This window comes from Schistocerca gregaria, chromosome X, assembly GCF_023897955.1.
Source record: "Schistocerca gregaria isolate iqSchGreg1 chromosome X, iqSchGreg1.2, whole genome shotgun sequence".
Lineage (NCBI taxonomy): Eukaryota > Metazoa > Arthropoda > Insecta > Orthoptera > Acrididae > Schistocerca > Schistocerca gregaria.
Window position 1 is genome coordinate 217,828,343 of NC_064931.1, and position 21,557 is coordinate 217,849,899.

At 38.8% G+C, this 21,557-nt stretch overlaps 1 protein-coding gene across 2 annotated transcripts in view; it reads right to left on the reverse strand.

Annotated features, from left to right (window-relative positions):
• LOC126297484 (uncharacterized) overlaps positions 1–21,557 on the reverse strand; it is a 338,377-nt gene that overhangs the window by 15,943 nt on the left and 300,877 nt on the right. For both annotated transcript variants that reach the window (XM_049988365.1, XM_049988364.1), the window contains 2 exons: positions 17,562–17,825; positions 4,321–4,587 (listed from right to left, as the gene is read on the reverse strand). In XM_049988365.1, coding sequence (XP_049844322.1) covers positions 4,321–4,587; positions 17,562–17,825 — 531 coding nt within the window. The remainder of the gene's footprint in view (positions 1–4,320; positions 4,588–17,561; positions 17,826–21,557) is intronic.

Genomic DNA, 21,557 nt, shown 5'->3' on the forward strand with positions numbered 1-21,557 from the left:
GGCGACTGTGCTACTCAGCTTGTTCAGCGACATTGCTCCCTCCTTGAGAGAAGACCGTACTGGTGTTATGTCCTCTTAGTCCGGGAACAAGTCATTGGTCCTGCATACTCCGACTTCCGATGACTGATTTTCCCCCTGGTGGTGATCTTCTTAGAACTTCCCTTGCCGCTACATTCTTCAGTACCTTTCCACATGTTGCTTGTCACTGGAGCTTCAAATGTACCCTGGGTTGCAGGATTGTTATAGGGCTTCAGTCAAAGGGTATGGACCGTATCTCTGATCTTTCATCATCTTGTGTCGGAGTCGAAATCTTCAACTTCATAAGTAACATCAGACAACTGTCTTACAACCTTATGAGGTCTAAAGTAGCGCTTGATGAGCTTCTCAGAGAGACCAACTTTCTGAACAGATCCAGATGAGGTACCTGGCTGGTAGAGAACAGGGCGGTGGCTAGCGGCATACCTTCAGCGATCATTTTCTAGAGCTTGCAGTGTGTGGAGATGAGCTAACTGCCAAGCTTCCTCAGCTGTGGTTAACACCTGGCCAATGTAGTTTTCATCCACATCAGGAAGTAACGGAAACACAGTGTCCATCGTCGAAACACAGTGTCCACTGTCGTTGTTGCCTCACTCCCATGCACCAGGAAAAATGGCGTAAATCCTATGGTGTCTTGTTTGGTGGTGTTGTAGGCAAACATCACAAAAGGTAGCACCTCATCCCAGTTGCTCTGCTCAACATTGACGAACATTGACAGCATGTTGACCAAGGTCTAATTAAGGCATTCAGCAAGCCCATTAGTTTGCAGATGGCAGGCGGTCGTCATGTGATGAGTAATGTTGCACCAGCAGTTTATCTCTGTCACAAGATTCAATTAAAAAAATTTCCCTCGATCCATAATTAATGTCCTTGGGGCACCGTGTCTTAATACAATATCTTATACAATGAATTTGGCTACCTCAAATGCTTTAGCTGTTTTCACGGCTTTTGTAATGGTATAATGCATCAGATAATCAGTGCAAATAATAATCCATCTATTGCCATTAACAGACATTGGAAATCATCCAAGGAGGTCAATCACAACACGCTGGAAAGGCGTTTTGGCTGGTGGAATTGGTATGAGTCAGCTAGGTGGTTTCTGAGGAACTGCCTTTCTTCTGTGGCACTCTCGACAGTGCAACACATAGTGACGGACACTCCTAAATAAACCTGGCCAGAAAAATCTCTTGCAGATTCTATCGTATGTCTTAATAAATCCTAAATGTCCAGCCTCATGTGTGTCATGGAATTTCTGTAGAACATCTAAGAGCATGAGTTTAGGAATCACTGGTAGCCACCTCTTTCCAAATGGATCAAAGTTTTTCTTGCAAAGTAATCCATTAACTACCTTAAATTGTCCTTTCACATACTCTGACCAATTTAAGGTCAGCATAATTTGAGATCTTTGCGTCCTCCTCCTGCTCAGCAGAGAGGTCCTGGAGTGCAGCAAGACAGTCACTATCTTCCATCAAAGTCTTGATGGTCTTGCACAGGGTTTCTTGAGAGACAGTTGGCATCTTGGTGTTTTCTTCCACTTTTGTACACTATGGTAATGTCATACTGTTGAAGACGTAGTGCCCACCTGGTGAGTCGTCCTGTTGGATCCTTAAGATCTGTCAACCAACAAAGTGAATGGTGGTCTGTAACAACTGTGAATGGCCTTCCATAGAGATACTGTTGAAATTTGCACATGTGTCAGATCACAGCAAGTCATTCTCTTTCTGTAGTTGAGTAGTTTCTCTCAGCTTTTGTAAGTGTCCTAGATGCATAGGCTATAATCTTCTCTTTTCCATCCAAAATCTGCACCAGAACAGCAGCGATCCCATACCCACTGGCATCTGTGTGTAGTTCTGTAGGTGCTTTCTCATCATACAGACCAAGTACAGGGTCAGTCATCAGAGCTTTCCGCAGCACATCGAAAGACTAGTTGAGCACTACCCCAGATAAATTTAGCATCAGCTTTTAACAACTCTTGGTGTGTCCTGGCTTTGATACAAAAGTATTTGATAAAACGATGATAATAAGAGCATAATCCGAGGAAGCTTCACACATTTATAATACATTTAGGAATAGGAAATTCCGTTATAGCTCTCACCTTTTCTGGGTCTGGACGCACACCTTCATTTGACACAAGGTGCCCAAGTATTCTGATTTCTTTTGCTCCAAAGAGACACTTTCTTGGATTAAGTTTCAGTCTGGCTTGTTGGAGACACTTAAGAATGGCCCTCCATCTTCTTATGTGTTCATCAAATGTCTCTGAGAACACTATAATGTCATCTAAATGACAAAGACACGTCGTCCACTTCAGTTGCCTTAGAAGATTATCCATCATTCGTTCAAAAGTTGCTGGTGCATTACACAAACTAAATGGCATTACCTTAAACTCCTACAGGTCCTCAGGGGTGATGAGTGCAGTTTTCTCACAATCAGCCTCATCTACTTCAATTTTCCAGTATCCCGAGTACATGTCCATAGTTGAGAAAATCTTCAGACAATCTAGTGTATTGTCAATTCATGGAAGAGGGTAAATTTCCTTTTTAGTTATCTTATTAAGCTTCCCGTAATCAACGCATAAGCGCCAACTGCCATCCTTCTTCCCGACGATAACCACTGGTGATGACCATGGGCTCTGCAAAAGCTGAATGATGTCATTCTTCATCATTTTCTCTACCTCATCATGAATTATTTGACAGTCTGTTGCTGACACACGGTATGCTCTCTGGCTTATTGGTTGATGGTCTCCAGTGCTAATCCGGTGCTTCACTGTCGATTTATCTAGTTTGCTCTTCACCTGTGGATTGAAGCATTCAGATAACTTTTGAAGAATGGCAAGTAGCTTCTTCTGTTGTTCCTTAATGAGATCTGGTGATAGTTGAGCTAGAAGATCTTGTCTCGTAGTGGTAGCACTAATTTCGCCCACAGACTCGTCATGGAATGTTTCTATGATGCTCAGCTGTTCTGCAATTAATGGCTCAGTGTTTGCTACACACTTACGTCTTGGAATGATCTGCAGTTCTCGGCAACAGTTAACTATCCACAATTCACCCAATAATTCTTAAATGAGATGACAGAGGCTGGGATGACCAAGTTATTCTTCAGTGGTATGCTTCTCTTACATTCCACTACAAGATCCATGGGTTGATGCATGGCATGACACATGACAGCTACCTTTCTAGCACTGACTGCAGGAATGATCACTTCATCCAGCACACATAGTCTCCACAAACTCGGATGCGCATCTTCCTGTCCACAGTATCTCATCTCATCTAGCATAATCTTCGAGCAACCACAATGTATAATTGCAGAGGCTTCAATGCTAAAGTTGCATCCAACTATCTTATCAAACATGCTAAAGATTATTATCTATTGAACTGTTTCTAATTTCAGTAATCAGTATTGATGTAACACAGTGTTTTTCTAGGGCTTTCTATACATTAATTTTATGTGGAAGCAACTGCACCAAAGAATTCTTGCTATTACTCCTCCAAATTTGACCAATTACAAACTCATAAATTCTCTACCACACATTTATATTTCGACAATGACACATTATATTTATAGCCAGTAGGCACACAATTCGCAGTTCTTTCATACAAAATTAAGTAATGAGTGATAAATGTGAAATGTAGTCATACAATAACAATATAAAGAAGAGGATACAGCGTAGTGTATATTTCATCTATCAGATGTATCATGCAATACAGTAAGTGAATCTTGTACTATTACCTTACAGTAAGTAGTCTCTCACATTGTAACATAGTGTATATGAACCACAATTTCTTACAACTATGCAACAGACTTCAAAGCCATAATTGTGTGCAATATGAAAAAAGAGGTATCATCATCATCATAGGATTGTATAAGAGTAGATTATCATCATTTAGAACAATCTGGTGGAACTGTCTTGTTAGACTGAAAAACAGCAGCACCCAACTGTGTCTCACATGGTCTGTAATATAGCCTTACCTGTCCCAATCAGTTCTCCTTTCTTCTTTGAAAACTGAACCTATTGTTCTTAAAGCAAGGATTGCTGTTGTATATTTTAAGTATCTATATTAGCTATTGAGACATTAACCTCTTGCAGGTAAAAGTGTGTGTGTGTGTGTGTGTGTGTGTGTGTGTGTGTGTGTGTGTGTGTGTAATTTTAAGTATTTCCCTCATTACACCACACCTAAATTTGTAAACTGAAATTTACCCATATGTAAGCCTGAATAATCAAGAAAGTTTTTTGTTTATTCCAAATATTTCTGAGTAGCAAACTGATACAAAAGAGCATGTTATTACCTGCTCCAGTCCAGCTGTGTTTCCAACTTCAAGTAAATGATTTCTCATCAGTTCTCGGGGTGTTTCTGAAGTGTCTCGAGAGAACATTAACATAGCAAATAATGGAACATCTTCCCCATTTGTGTAGTTATGGTACAGTTCAATAGCATTTTTAAGCATATGTAGTTTAACTGCTTCCATTATGTGCAGGTCCATTGTAGGATTGGAATTTAAAATATGCTTTACTTCATCTTCTCTGTTTGCAATATGTGATGCCAGCAGACGAGGCTATAAAAACATCAAATAAGCAGAATACAATGTTTTATAGAAATCAGTTAAATAACAGACATATGTACTGAATAGGTCCTTAACTGAAAAATCTAGTTCCAGCATGACTGCATTTGTGTATGTTTTACTGTTTTATATGCTATACCACAAATTGTCGGCATCTTCAACATAATACAGTCAGGATATTTAGAACAAACAAACAAAAATATTATTCAATATAAATAGATAAATAGTAGTGTAAGAAGGAACAATTGTCCATCATGTTCAAAAAATATATATTAAATAAAATATGTTGTTATCATGCTCACCCTGATAACAATTGCAATGTGATATACAAAAAACATGCAAACAATAAAACAGAAAGAAAGGATATGAATTTTGAACATCTCCAGTGTAATAACATGTTCATTGAATGTGTAGTTATTGATCTTCCACTATCTACATAATTATATCCACATATTACAATGGGGAATCAGTTTTTGTATACCGTCTGTTAGAAATTTACCACCTGCGATAACTATGATGATGATGATGATGATGATTTCATGCACAGTTTTTCATTAAACTTTTGGAAACTGGTGCACAAGTGTCATCATGATGAAATGTCTGTCCTGTTCAACTGCTAGATTAACAATTTCTACCAACTTAATTTTTACTTTTGTATTTCAAAGGTATTAAAGTGAATGTCTGCATTCAAATATGACTCCTCCATGCTTTTGAACAGTAGATATAGTCTAATGAATTGAAATGTGAGCTATGTTGAGCATAACAAGGGAAAAGATTCAGCTGTTTGTGTACTCAGAGTAAAATAAAAATTGGACATTCAGGATAACTATTTACAGTACATACAATTCTTCTCTCTTGAAAATAAATATAAGAGAATGTCATTAAAAACACTCTTTGCATAGGAATCCCAAGTAGTCTGAAAATACGTAGTTGCCCTTCAAGGAATACACTTCATTTATTTGACCAATGTCACTTACAGACAGTCAAAACTGCAGGGTGTTGTGGGAACAGAGTATGTGCTGGGGAGACAGAGCCCACATTCACATCTCAGAGGAACAGGTGCTAGAGGAAAGGATTCAGACCGAATGGGTACTGAAGCAGCAGTTGAAGGCATTGGTTGTGTGTTGTACAGCATGTTCAATAAGAATGGCTACAGCTAGCATCAGTTTGGTGGTGACTATCTATGTAGATAGACATCAGATTATTTGTCATACCCTTATAGAACACTGCCCATCGATTGCAGTGTGGCTATTTTCTCATGTAACGAGATGGAAAATGTCTGTGACTGCATTGCAGTAGTAGATAGGGACTGGATGTATGGAACAGGTCTCGCCATTAGATCATCCACATGGGAATACCTATAAGCTACTGCTCTGAGAATAAGGATGAAAAATGGATACACTAGCACACTGCTTTGAATAGGTGACAGAATATCGTTTATCTCCAGGGCACAGTGAGAGGTAGTAGAAGCCCTGGGAAAGGATGTTGTTGAGGTTTCCAACATTTGGATAATATCAAGAGAGACACTGAGCAGAGGCTGATTTGCAGAAGTGACAGATATGTTTGTATCATGGGTAGAACTGATACACGAGATCTGTTTCAGAGCTATCTACTTCATCATTGGCTCTTTTTCCCTACCCATTTCTCTTGTCTGACACCAATCTGCTAGGGAAACCAATCAAAAACAGAGAAACAACCAGTGTATTTGTGCCAGTCTGGGAGGTGTAGGAGGGGGAGGGGGGATGTTATCTTACAGGGTGTCCCTTCTAAGGGTCATGAGATGCATTTCTCTGATGTTTGGCAGATATCTGTAAGTTTTTCTTTGCTTTGTGTTGCTGTTGTATTCCATTATGCACAAAATTATTTTTAAAGAAGAATTTTAGTATGACTGTGAAATTGTACACAAAACATTTTTTCACATTTTGGATTAATGCATTTTAAATGCTCATACTCTCCACAGGTTGGTTACAGGGCAAAAATGGCAGTCTCAGAGTTTTACCTCTCTCTCATTACAGAAACTAGAAAAATATGCAACAAAATGGCACAAATCTGACAGAGGAAGACGTTCTGATTTACAGGAAGGCATTTTCCACATATTACTGTGAGTGAACTTTCAAAGAAAAATTTGCTGATGTGCAGATGTGTGGTTTCCATGAAACAGAAAGTGCACAAGGAAACTAGATACCAATGTAAAACTTGCTATGTACCATTATGTGTTGTACTCTGTTTCAAGACTTATCACACAAAGAGGCATTATTAATCATTGGGAACTAAAACTGATGCCAAAGTTGAAATTATTTGACACTTGCAAATAAACTGTTTTGTTAAAAAACAAAGAAACAAGACCCATAAAAATATTAAAGACAATATAAAAAAACTAATTTTAACTTTGTCAGCGCCAGAGGAAAGCTTGCATCAAAAAGAAGGCTTGGAAATAGATACAATGAGTGTAAAGAGTATTCAAACATTTCCCTCAGGTGAAGTAGTTCACTGGCAAATGAACAGATATTGTGTTCCAGATATTACAATATATATTCTGTACATAATGTAAATGCACAGCATATATTGCACCAGCATACACTGCACCAGTAAAACAAAAGTTATATGTATTCATCTGTTTATGATATGCTAAAATTGTTACCATGTAACATAGACAGTTATATTTGGGTATTGTGATACTTGGCCATGGATGTTGTGTGGGGACATACAAAAGGATTGAAATACATAATACACATTTCAAAAAGAATTCAAAAGGTTCAACATTCTGAGTTTGAAGCATCTCTCTAGATGAAATAATGTTCTGGCAACAGGTGGACCTGGTTTTACAATATATATCCCATGCATGAAGTAAATACACAGCATACATCATATCGCTTAATAAAAAATTATGCAGATCTGAAAGATTTTGTATTTGAAAACATTGATTTCTGGCCTTGAAGTTTGCCAGAGAACAATTAATTTTATCTATGTAGCATACTTAAAAAGTATTCAGATGCATCAGAAGTGTTTTCTAGCAAGAAATTCCCTTCCCTTGAGTAATTTTTGAATGAATAGTTGTGCTAGCATGCACCAAGAGAACAGATGGACTAGAAGGGAGTGAATGTATGGATTCTGCAATTTTTGGCTTGCAAGCTAGCAAATGAGCACAGTGCAAGGAGGCTAGCACAGGTAATATACAAGATAGGGAGCAGTCAAGGATGGAAGGGTCCAAGCACAGGTGGTCAGCTTAGGCTACAATGAAATCACACTCAGCTTGGCCTGTGGCAATTAATCATGTCTGTAGCAGCAAATTTTATCAGTATATTTGTCTCATCAACAAACATTCAAGGTTCAAAGAGTCCTCCATTGTCCCCAGTAAATCATTTATGTAGATCAAGAATGGCAGTGAACCAAGTGCCAAATCTAGTGGTATGCCACATTTAATGTTTCTCCAATCTGAATTTAAGCTTGTTCATGTCATATCACTTGCAAATGTGTTGAATGCATGTAGTCTACAGGAAGAATATGATACCTAAAACCAGTATTATATTCCTCAATACACAGAAGAATTTTGTGCTCTTGAAATGCAAAAATTTATTATGGTGTATTACTGCTGCCATGTTCTGGTCTGTGAATAATGCATATAGCAGACCCATAACATCATGTTTGTGATGTTAAATATACCTATATGTGTCCAAAGAGCACACAGAATGAAAAACAGTTTTGCAAACTGACCAGCCTATCCCCATCATCTACCATGCAAAGCAAGCATGTTGCATGTGGGATATTATGAGGATGTGACTACCATCCTCCCCAGATGGGTCAACATAAAACTTAGCTTTTCTCTAGTATGTTTAAATGCTTATAACATACTGGTTGGTAAGTTCTATTAACAAGTGGCTAGCATGAAGATGAATTAAGAGATTTCCACAGAAGAGTTCACAGACTGGTTATACAGACATAATTAGGTGACCATACAGAGTGAAATTAGGGCAGTGGTGGTTCATCTTATGGCACAACAGAGCAATGAACTCCATAGAATTATTGGTGCCAGAGAAAATGTTACAGTGCATAAAGATTTTCAACTTAAAATAATATATTCTCCTGCCTCCATGACATATAATTTTGGTAATACGTATGAATATCCCTGCTGATGTCTATAATCATGTTTGAAACTGGCAGTCAGCTTTTATGTGCTTAACTCAACCCATGTGCAAAATCTAGCTGCACCCCCACTCCTGGACACCACAGTCCAGCTGCTGAGTTCATTGGAAAGGGCTGAGAGAGGAGTGGAGGCCAGGAAATGTTTTATATCCTGAGCATTGGAGCAACGCTCAAGTGTGCATCCATCAGAGCCTCCACTTCTCCTCCTGCTGCTGAACCTTGCCAAAGTGCAGTTCTTCTTCCTCCCCAGTTGATACATTGATATGACACAAATATCACATTTTGAATCGAATTCATGTCTACACTATTCTGTAACTTATAATATCTGTTGTGTCATTGACCCATGTGAGCTATTATACTTCTGAAACTGCAACAGAAAGAGTGTAGTCGACAATGACATGCAGAAGTTTTACCATATTCGTTGCAGTAAAGTTTCCCATTCTATGATAAGCTTTTATAGTATGTTATGTGCAAGAATTTTATATTGTTGTGTTTTTGAAGATACAAATTCTACAGTGTCTACAGTGTAATTCAGGATTTATGACATTTCAGTGCAGAGACTTAAGAGAAATTAGTTTCAGTTTACCTTTCCTGTCACTTTAAGATAAACTTCATGTCAAGGAACTAGGGAGACAAACACTGGAAATCATGTTAGTCAAGAAAACTAAAACAAAGAGACTGATAATGTGGCTGTTATATCACAAACAAATTGTATTGTTTTCCATGTTTGTTCCAAAAGGAATGCCGGAGGTTAAATTACTTGGACACTAAGAGGCAATGGCGGTCTTGGACATTTACTGTATTACAGAAGATGAAGAAACACAAGTGGGCTAAATCACATATGGCAGCACAGACAGAGCACAACCTCATAGCGAAACACAGTATCAGATGACAACTGGATAGTGCTTATAGGCTGTCAAGTGAAAGACACAATGATCAGATTCACAAAAATTGTTATGTACTCTCAAAAATTGTGCATTGTATTAAATTTTGTGGTGCTATTGAGCTTGCACTTCAAGGAAATGACAAACACAGTTACTCATCAAAGCCTGAAATTTTCCACAATCTTATAAATTTTACTGCTGAACTTGATGTTGTGCCTAATGATCACTTTTGATGCCTACTATTTTCAAAGACACTTCTAAACATATTTAAAATATTTACTTTTTTGTATACTGGTTGTATACTGGAAGTTTATGATGATCAAATAATAAAGGAAATTCCTGTTGCTGCTTTTGTACAAGTTATGGCAGATGAAACAACTGATGTTTCAGCAATTTCAGATTTTTTATAGTTATCAGATACATTTTGTCTGAGGATAAACTGACAAAAACGTTTTGGGGTTTCCTCATTCCTCAAACATGACACAAAAATGTTAACAGAATTGCTTAAAGAAACTTTACTGGATCTTGTGGACAATTCAGAGAAAGTTACTTCTCAGAGCTGCAGATGTCATGAGTGGTCATCATTCAGGTATAGACTCTTCTGAAAGAGCATTTCAAGAATGCCTGTGTTGTTCACTGGTATACGCATAAGTTGAATCTAATTTTAGACTTAGCAATGTGTCAGAATATGGCCATCCGAATTTTTATTACCTTAGAGAACTTCTTAGTTTTTTTATGTAATTATTCACAGTGAATAGCAACACTAATTGACATAGTGAACAGAAAAGTCCCTCATGTTTCCAACATAAGATGGAATTTTAAATAAAGAAATGTGCAAATTGTGTAAGAAAATACAGTGTCACTTGCAGAATGCTTGGACAAAATTGAGCTTACATCTTGAAAATTACTACAATTACTCAAGTGAGAGGGCTCTGCCTGAAATTAGAGTGTCCAGTATTTCAATTTTGGTTTCTGTGTTCAAATATATTATGGCACATGTTTACATATGGTACAGTCAATTACAAAAAATGAGCAGTTGACCCACTGAACACACAAAAAGAGATACAACATTTCAAAAGAGCCATAAAAGATATACAAGGTAGCATCATTGACACATTTCCCACATCCAGAAAGTTGATGCATCCTGCTAAGAGACAGAGACAGGGAAATGAAATTCCAAAAACTATTGTTGCAAAAGAAGTGTACGATACAAATATTGCTCAGGTTTGCTAAATGCTTAGACGTCATAAGGCATCTTACTGCTGCAACTTTATTTAATTATGAAAAGTTTGTTTCATATTCTGCAGTAACCAAATAATATGTAAAACCAATCCAAACAACACAAATAAGGCTCTATTCACAAACCTTGAAACAATAACAGAAATAAGCCTCTTGTGAGTCCACACATAACAAGACAAAAGAATCATACAGAAGGTGCAACATAAATGATACAAAGAACAACTGATGTGAGTGGTACAAACGAAGAGAACGTAGTGAGACTGCGTCAGCACTGCTCTGCATGTGTATAGGTGTCAGTCAGTGGTAGATGATGAGGCAGAAACCACCCCATGTACACACCTCCTACAGGCAGCCTCTACTGGCCGACCTGTGCTGATACAGTTGGCAGATAATTTAAGTAAATGTGCACATTGACACTACACTCACACTCACATGCACTAGCAGCAGCATACTGTATATGCAACTTGATTTCCAAAAATATTGCTGAAGAGATCTTGTGAAATATATCCCTTCCTTGTAACAATATCAGAGAAGGAAAGTTTGCTACTCACCATATAGCAGGGATGCTGAGTCGCTCGTGATAGGCACATCAAATTGATTCACACAATTACAGCTTTTGGCTATAAAGGCCTTTGTCAACAGCAGACACACGTACACACATGTACACACACACTCACGCAAACACAACTTGCACACACATCTGCAGTCTCAGAGAACTGACACCACACTGCAAGCAGCAGCACCAGTGCGTGATGGGAGTGGCAACTGGGTGGGGGTAAGGAGGAGGCAGGGGTGGGTAGGGGGAGGGGGAGGGATAGTATGGTGGGAGTGGTGGACAGTGAAGTGTTGCAGTTTAGACAGAGGAAAGGAGAGAAGGTGTGGAGGGGGGAGGGGTTAAGTTGCGGAAAGGAGAAAAATAAAAAGAAATTTAAATACTGGACGTGTTGGAATAGGAACAGGGAGGGGGTTGGATGGGTGAGGACAGTGACTAGTGAAGGCTGAGGCTAGGAGGGTTACAGGAATGTAGGATGTATTGCAGGAAAAGTTCCCACCTGCGTAATTCACAAAAGCTAGTGTTGGTGGGAAGGATCCACATGGCACAGGCTATGAAGCAGTCATTGAGATGAGGGCTATCATGTTTGGCAGCGTGTTCAGCAACAGTGTGGTCCACTTGTTTTCTGGCCACAGTTTTTCGGTGGCTGTTCATGCGGACAGACAGCTTGTTGGTTGCTATGCCTACATAGAATGCAGCACAGGACAACCAACAAGCTGTCTGTTTGCACGAACAGCCACCGACAAACTGTGGCCAAAAAACAAGTGGACCACCCTGTTGTTGAACACGGTGCCAAACATGATATCCCTTATCTCAATGACTGCTTCACAGGATGTGCCAACGCCAGCTTTTATGAATTATGCAGGTGGGAACTTTTCCTGCAATACATCCTACGTTCCTGTAACCCTCCTGGCCTCAACCTTTATTAGTCACTGTCCTCACCCATCCAGCCTCTCCCTGTTCTCATTCCAGCACTACACAGCTGTCGTTTCACCCCCACACCCAGTCTTTTAATTTCTTTTTATTTCTCTCCTTTCCACTACTTAACCCCTCCCACCTACGCACCTTCTCTCCTGCCATCCATTTAAATTGCAACAATTCACTGTCCACCACGCCCACCATACTATCCCTCCCCTCCCCGCCCCTGCCTCATCACTCCCATCATGCACTGGTGCCGCTGCTTGCAGTGCGATTTCAGTTCTCTGAGACTGCAGGCGTGTGTGCAAGTTGTGTTTGCCTCTGTGTGTGTGTGTGTGTGTGTGTGTGTGTGTGTGTGTGTGTGTGTGTTGCTGACAGAGGGCTCAATGGCTGAAAGCTATAATTGTTTGAATCTTTTTGTTGTGCCTATCGTGACTCAGCATCTCCACTATATGGTGAGTAGCAACTTTCCTTCTCCGGTATTGTTACATTCCATCCTGGACTTTACACTGTTTGATATCCCTTCCTTGGATGCAATAAGCTGGAAACGGAGCTTCAAATACTGCATATGAGGAATGAGTTTAGAACTCTCACAGGTTCTGTAGCTCTTCTGAAACCCCTGCCTGAAAATAAGTTTCAGGAGCCCTTTGGAGAAATAATGAAACTACAGAAAGTGATTGTAACAATACTGATAACAATGTCAGAGGAGAGGTGATTTTTCTCTACCCTGAAGGAAAAAAAAAGAAAAAAGAAAATCTGCAAACTACTGTGAGTTAAGAGAGGCTAACATCACTAACAGCAATCTCCATCAAGAAAGATTTAGTATGCAGTACTGTATACTTCAAAGAATGTCTTATTGACAGATTCTCTGCTCGTGAGGAGAGGCGATTTCATAAAAATATTCATCAAAAAGTAAGTGTATTTCTCTACAATATTTAGTTTGTTATTAGTTTTTAGCCTTATATTTAGTTATTTGGAACACTGAAGTCAATTTTCCAGTGAACCCCCATATAAAATCCACAAACTGCCATTAAAGCAGGGTATTAGAATAGTAACTGCTTATATCTTTTTAATATATCAGCTAAGAATGATATTAATAAAATAAGTAAGTAAAGTTGCAAAAATATGTATTCAATGAAATGCATAAATTTCAAATGCAAAACAATTGTTACATTTTATTAACTGCGTTCACCTTTCTAACTGAGAGGTCAGCACGGCTGACTGTAATGTGAAAGATCCAGGTCCAATTCCTGGTACTTCCAGCTATTTTTCTTTGGGAGGAGGGGGGAGGAGGGAGGAGGGAGGAGGGAGGAGGGAGGAGGGAGGAGGGAGGAGGGAGGAGGGAGGAGGGAGGAGGGAAGAGGGGGAAGGAGGGGAGGGGAGGTGTGGGGAGGGGGGGGGGGAGGGGCACTTGTATGGGGTGCACTCAGCCTCATGAGGCCAACGGAGGAGCTACTTGACTAATTAGTGGTGGATCCAAGGTCAAGAAACCCAACAACAATCGAGAAGGTGGTGTGCTGACCACATGTACATCCAAACTGCATCCGATGACGCCACTGGCACAGGATAACAGGGCAGTCAGTTAGGCCCAATTGACACATCTTGGGCCATAAGTCAGATCTTTACTTTACCTTATATTAATTGCAGATTCAATACAGCTGTCTAATTGCAAGATATGTATTTTACAAACATGAATTGGGTCACAACATATTGTATAGTATTAATATCATTATGCACATTAAGTAAATTATGTTTAAAGAAGACCACAGATACAAATATGTAAGTAATGAGCAAAATTTGAACATGAAATATTTGTCAAAAAGAAATCTTTAAAGTGTATGTGGATTTAAGTTAAGCTTACAGGACAAAATATCAGTCCCCTTTTAAAAGAGCACAATGGTTACCTCAGAGCACTGTGGATGGTGTAGAACTAGTACCAGGTGGCACTGATGTAAGGTGTGTGGTGTGTGGTGTGTGTGTGTGTGTGTGTGTGTGTGTGTGTGTGTGTGTGTGTGTGGGCGCGTGCCAATCAGTTGTATTGAATTGGCAAAGTAAGATGGATTGATACGAAAACTGTGACAGACTGGCAGAATGGAGTAAATTGCTGTATCAATGCAGATGCATTTACAACGAATGATGTACCACTCACAGCCATGTAACATGGCTTAGAAACAGTGGTCATAAAATGATTCTAACACACAGGAATTGGAGACAAATGTCATGCCTTGGCAATAAGAACTGGTTTCATATCCAACAGGAATTGCTGATATCAGAGTATTCAGGACCATCTCAACCAGTTTTTGAGTGAATATTGTGAAGGAACCTATGTGCTGTGGACATTTGGAGACATGTACTGTGCAAAAAGCGATATTTTCAATGGCCCAAATAATACAGAATCTGTACAGTAGCTGACTGGAGACATGTAGCATAGTCCAACAAGTCACTAATCTGGCTCTTTTCAAATGATGAAAGACCTCAAGTTCACTGAGAGTCCAAAGAAACATTTAATCTACAGTGTGCAGATGGTGTAGTTCAGGCTTGCACTGGTTCTGTTACATTTTGTGGGTGTTTTTCATACCATGACCTCTCCCCACTCATCCAGATTACATTGAATGTGAAACAGGATGATCATTTCCACACTACCATAGACCAAGTGCCGCCATTTCTTCTATATCAGAGTTGGTCATTGTGTGCCAAACTTCATGCAGGTCTAATGTGTGGACCACATGCAGGCCAAAGCTTAGCCTGTCTTGGCTTTGCTCATTCCTTCCTGGAAGAACTTGATACAGCATGATATTTCATTTAATATTGTGGTGTGGCATTTTTTTTGTTGCAAAACTCTTTTTAGTTTGGCAAAATCATGGTGTCAGTGCTGTTTACCCTTTGCTATTTGTTCATGGTATGAAGGGCATTGACAGGCCCAGTGGCTGTTTGCAGAAAGAGAGGCAGTCTAGCAATCTACCATCACATGCCTTTAAAAATGAATGGGAATGACAGAGGAGAGGGGTTGAGAATTCTCAATCATATTATGCAGTTGCATAAGCAGTAGTTACTGCAAATTTGCTATGAAATGATATTGCAATACCATGCAGAAAGAATCTAGACTTAGTTGACAATGAAAGAACAAAAAATTGCAATGATTGATACATGGTATCCATTGTTCTAAACGTCAAGAAACATTTTGTGTTAAATTTGCAGGCATGGAGCTCATGAAAAAATTGGTGGTATGAATATCGAGATTTTGGAAGTCACATGAATTCCATTGCCAGTTGCAATGGTTTATGATGGAACTGAATGAAGAGTATAGAGACGTCATATATTACTGCAAGGGACATGTCTGGTAAGAGTTTTTTTATTTAAAACCCACTATTGGTGAATTTATGAAGGAAAAAAAGAGTGCAGGAATGAAAATTAGAATAACCAGAATGGACTCCAAAGCTTGCATTTTAAATGAACTTTACAGCACACTGCCTGTAGTAAATCATTGCAAGGTGAGAAACAACTTCTTTCTGGTTCAATGAGGGTGCATTTAAAAAGAAAATTGCCTTATAGGGGCACATTTGACAAACAGAGTCCAGTCTCCTAAGCTCACTGCAATTAAAGAAAACATGTGACCTGGAAATAATTACAAGGAAAGTACCTAACATTTTGAAGGCACTGTCAATCTTACACCTGTTTTTAAGATCTTACTGCTGGCAAACCTTTCAGGATGTTTTCAAGACCACCATTTCAGTGGAAAGCACCCCTGTGCATTTGCAACATAACTCATGTTTTAAAGTCAAATGCTTTTACATTATAATTGTCCAGAATGTATATATAGCTTTCCTTAGGTTGAGTTTCCATGTCTCCATAATGAGGTTAAGAAAGTGCATCAATTATGATCAATGTATCTGTGTGAAAACCTTTTTCCATTATGAAATTAAATAAGTCACAATTAAATGGCAACCTGAGTATGAAAATCCTTGAAAATGTCTGGGTCTATTCATATGTGACAGTTTGTACCAGATTTGAGTTCAGCATGCCAAAAATAATACTGAAAATTTGTTATCTTTATGATTTATGTTGTTGAGAAATGTGAAACATAAAACCAAGTAGCATGCAGTGTGACCGAACTACCATTTAAATTTGCACATTCACAGTTTCCCCTCTTACCCTCCTTGTACTCAGATAGCATGGTGTGACAGGGGGGGAGAACTGTGCAGTGAGGCTGAACACAATGGCACTCGTGCCAGAGCACAACTCTCAAGCTGAATTCTTAGCCACCCCTGTTTTATATCTTCATGGTGAGTATTCTGTGAACACTCCTGTCTTCCAAGTTGACATCAGTTGTGTTTGCAGGGTTCCACATGTACCCTCCTGGTTTGAAAAACACTCAGGTACCCCATCACACCTCCAATGGCCAACTATATCACCTGATCTTAATCCCGTAGGAAATGTCTGACACTATTGGGAACAGTGGGTGAAAGGAACAGTGGGTGAAATGTGTCAATCATCATCCCCACAATTTAGTAGCTCTGTAGACTCTAATCATCAATGAATGGCCTCAGATGAATATTGCACACTTGAAGAAACTTGTGGACACTCTCACTTACAAAACTGAGGCCATTATCAAAATTAAATGCAATGATACATGATATAAGCATGACGTCTCCTGTGAGTGACTAACTTAATGGATATTGCATGAAGACACTTGAATAATATCTGTAACAGTTTGTAGAATCACATACTCATATTAAGCCAGCACTAACCTGGAATTTAAATATATACATGACAAGCTCTCCTCAAATCAGAATCACACCACTAGCTTCTGACTCAGTCATGAAATTGGTGAAATTATAAAATATCATCTACAGTACAATACAACAAGCAGGACATCTATTACACTGAAAAGGTTATAAATAAAACTTCTTCATACAATGTAGCCTTCAGTTGAGTACTTCTGCTTCTAATTTGGTGTTACATGCACATTATTCTACACTGGAGGACTGTTATTAATATTTAAATCTCAATGTGAATTTATTGGAAAATTTGTTTAGTTGTAGATACTTTTCAACTAGATAACTGGGTTCAGTGAGGTGAGCAATACAGTGAGGTGTGGACAGGGAATATTTGTTCTCAGTACTTATTTAGCTGCACTGTCCTTATACAAGACATACTCTGCAAATATGGTGGTAAGATATTCCACTTCCATATAATGTACTTAAATACAGCATACGCAGCAATGTATTTACCATATTATCTAGGCTCTGCAGACAGGATTCAACGCCAAAAAGTACATTACTTCCTTTGTATGGTAATCTACCAGCAAACGTCCAATCTTGTACCAAATTATGCCCTTCACTGCTCATTAGATATTGTAATGTACTGTAAGCAGAAGGCACTGTCAGACCTTGTGCCAAAACTTGGAAAACTGCTGCTCTAACACCACAATAGTTGTCACCACGTATACGCCGTAAATGAGAAACTCCCAGTGTTGATGGTATTTCAGCATACCCCTGAAAATAATGAACTAGTCTTTAGTTATTATCAAAAATTTCTGTAACCTGGCAGAAATATTATTATTCATTAACAGTCATGTAAAATGTATCTCCTTTGAGAAATATAAGGAGTGTCTATAATTAAAGTTACAGTTACAGTTTAAAAACGCTTTAGAAAGAAAACCACTGCTCAGAATGACATTAAATTTGAACTGCATATTATTGGCGCAGGGGGAAACATCATGAGGAACAAAATTAATGAAAATTTGACTGACAGATGGCACTGTAAATATCAGAATATGCACACCAATAGATGGCTGTTCCTAAGTTTGTCCGAGATGCCCAACATGACTTTATCCATGAAGGATCACATGCTGCTGGTAGAGCTCTTTTAGAAGAAAGGTGACTGTGCACCAATAGCCATGCAGAAATTCCACACACTCAATGGTATGAAAAATGGCATTAGTTTGATGTCTGCTAAGAGACTGGAGAAAAGGATCACAAAATTAAACAGACAGATTCTTTTAAAACACAATGTGACAGAGGGAGGAAAGCAATTGATCTGATGTCTGCCAAACACATGCCCACAGAATTGCATGAGGGGTCGAGTGGCGGTGTGCAAACATACAGTGCATGAGAACTTGCCTGAATGTTGTACATGTCTGTGAGCACAGTGCATAAAATCCTATGAAACATCCTGTTTTACTATCCATATAAAATTTTCCACATTTGGGAGCTCATTCCTGCTGACGTGTATGCAAGACAAACATTTGCTGTGCAATTTCTTGCTTACATGACCGTGGACAATGAATGGCCATGGACCATTCTGTGGACAGATGAAGCTCATTTCCACCTCCAAGGACATGTCAGTACACAGCATTGCAGATTATTATTATTATTTTAAGGAGAAGAGACCTGCAGGTCCTGTTAGATGTGCCATCACTGATAAATGATATGACAGTCTCTTGCACATCAGTGTCATTTTAGTCCTTCAACATCATGGATGTGTGGATAGCATCACTTTTATTCAAGGTGGTGCTCCTCTGCACATAGCACAGCCAGTGAAATGGCTGATGCAGAGGCAATTCAGAAATGCTATAATTATCAGCCATCATTTCCCTACAGCCTGGCCATTCAGATCACCTGATTTTCATCTGTGACTTGTAGCTGTGGGATTAGCTGAAAGATGTTGTGTTCAGTGCCTCAGTTATGAACATAGCTGAATTGAAGGCACACATTGCACAATGCATTCTGAATGTCATCCCTGAGACACTACAATCTGTTGTGGAACAGGCTGTCACTTGATTGCATCCTGTGGCAGACATCATGCTGAAAAGTCTTGTGCCAGGCTCATAATGATTTGAAACAGTTACTGTTTAGCTTTTTATGTGGTTTTTGGCACTAGAACAATTAAAAAAATGCCATTTTGCTTTATATACAGTTTTTGGACGCAGAATGATTAAGAACTGTTTTTTTTCCCATATGATGTGGTACAATCCTGCCATGATAGATGGGCTTACCTTACTAACTGTGCCACAACTGCTGTCACCAAACTTGTGTAGACACAGAGATTGAATGGTTCAGATGGTGTAATGTGCAACTCTAACCAAACTCTAACCATAGACAATATATTGCAATCCAATCAATCATTTGTAGCCAACCCCATTTACATTAAGAATCACTGCTTCAGTAATATGTTATTCAAATTTTGACATCATTCTGAATAGTGGTTCTCTTTCTACAGCATTTTGAAACTGGAAGTTTAATTATGGTCATCCTATATTGCATCACTTTCTTCAGCATTATTAACAGTGACAGATATATGGAAATACTAAATGTTATGATATACTATGAATAAATTAAGTTAATCTCTCCATAGTAATAAAATTTGCGAGAGTTTGAAATAAGCATTGTGTTAAGTACCATTCACATTGCTTGAAGGGGTTTCACACATTGCACTGAATGGTGTTATCAAAAATGCACAGTTTCCTTTACATTATCTGATGCAGTGTCAGAGAACTCCACATGCAGTTATTATGCAGAGAAAGCCTCAAACAGTACATTATTCACAGTTTATATCCTAATGACATTCTGCTGCCCTACCAATGTACAAAATATCCTGGTCCATCCTTATCCCACATCTACTCCCCCTTACTTAAACATGGGTCATATCCTTGTGGAAGATTCAGGTGCAAGGCCTGTTCTATATATTCCACACAACAGCTCCTACTCCAGACCTATAAATGACACATTTTACCCTATAGAAGCTGGATCACTGACAAATCCATGCATATCTTATAGCTTTGATGCAGCTTTTGCACAGTTTTTTATGTAGGCGTTACCATTATCAAATTGAAGCCAGATTGGAGATGTCAGCTTATTGGTAGAATATACCACTAAGAACAACATAATCAACTGAGGTTTACCAACCCAGATGTCATCTGGATCTTCATACTAATACACCCTTTTCTGAATAAATTTGTACATCATAATCTCTGTCCACCACTTTCCTCCACTAATTTTTTGTATGTACACGTTATATCATTTATAGGAGAAATGTCACAGTATACCACATAAAGCTATAGAGGCCTCTGTGTTGCTGCTTACCACTGATCTTGATGAAATGGATATTATGGGACTTTTATATTGTGAGTGATGAACACTGTATGATTTATGTTGTTGTTGTTGTTGTGGTCTTCAGTCCTGAGACTGGTTTGATGCAGCTCTCCATGCTACTCTATCCTGTGCAAGCTTCATCTCCCAGTACATACCGCAACCTACATCCTTCTGGATCTGTTTAGTGTATTAATCTCTTGGTCTCCCTCTTCGATTTTTACCCTCCATGCTGCCCTCCAATACTAAATTGATGATCCCTTGATGCCTCAGAACATGTCCTACCAACCGATTCCTTCTTCTAGTCAAGCTGTGCCACAAACTTCTCTTCTCCCCAATCCTATTCAATACTTCCTCATTAGTTATGTGATCTACCCATCTAATCTTCAGCATTCTTCTGTAGCACCACATTTCAAAAGCTTCTATTCTCTTCTTGTCCTAACTATTTATCATCCATGTTTCACTTCCATACATGGCTACACTCCATACAAATACTTTCATAAATGGCTTCCTGACACCTAAATATATACTCGATGTTAACAAATTTCTCTTCTTCAGAAACACTTTCCTTGCCATTGCCAGTCTACATTTTATATCGTCTCTACTTCGACCATCATCAGTTATTTTGCTCCCTAAATAGAAATAGCAAAACTCCTTTACTACTTTAAGTGTGTCATTTCCTAATCTAATTCCCTCAGCATCACCCGATTTAATTTGACTACATTCCATTATCCTCGTTTTGCTTTTGTTGATGTTCATCTTATATCCTCTTTTCAAAACACTATCCATTCGGTTCAACTGCTCTTCCAAGTCTTTGCTGTCTCTGACAGAATTACAATGTCATCGGCGAACCTCAACAGTTTTTATTTCTTCTACATGGATTTTAATACTTATTCCAAATTTTTCTTTTGTTTCCTTCACTGCTTGCTCAATATACAGATTGAATAACATCGGGGAGAGATTACAACCCTGTCTCACTCCCTTCTCAACCACTGCTTCCCTTTCATGTGCCTCTACTCTTATAACTGCTATCTGGTTTCTGTACAAATTGTAAGTAGCCTTTCGCTCCCTGTATTTTACCCCTGCCACCTTTAGAATTTGAAAGAGAGTATTCCAGTCAACATTGTCAAAAGCTTT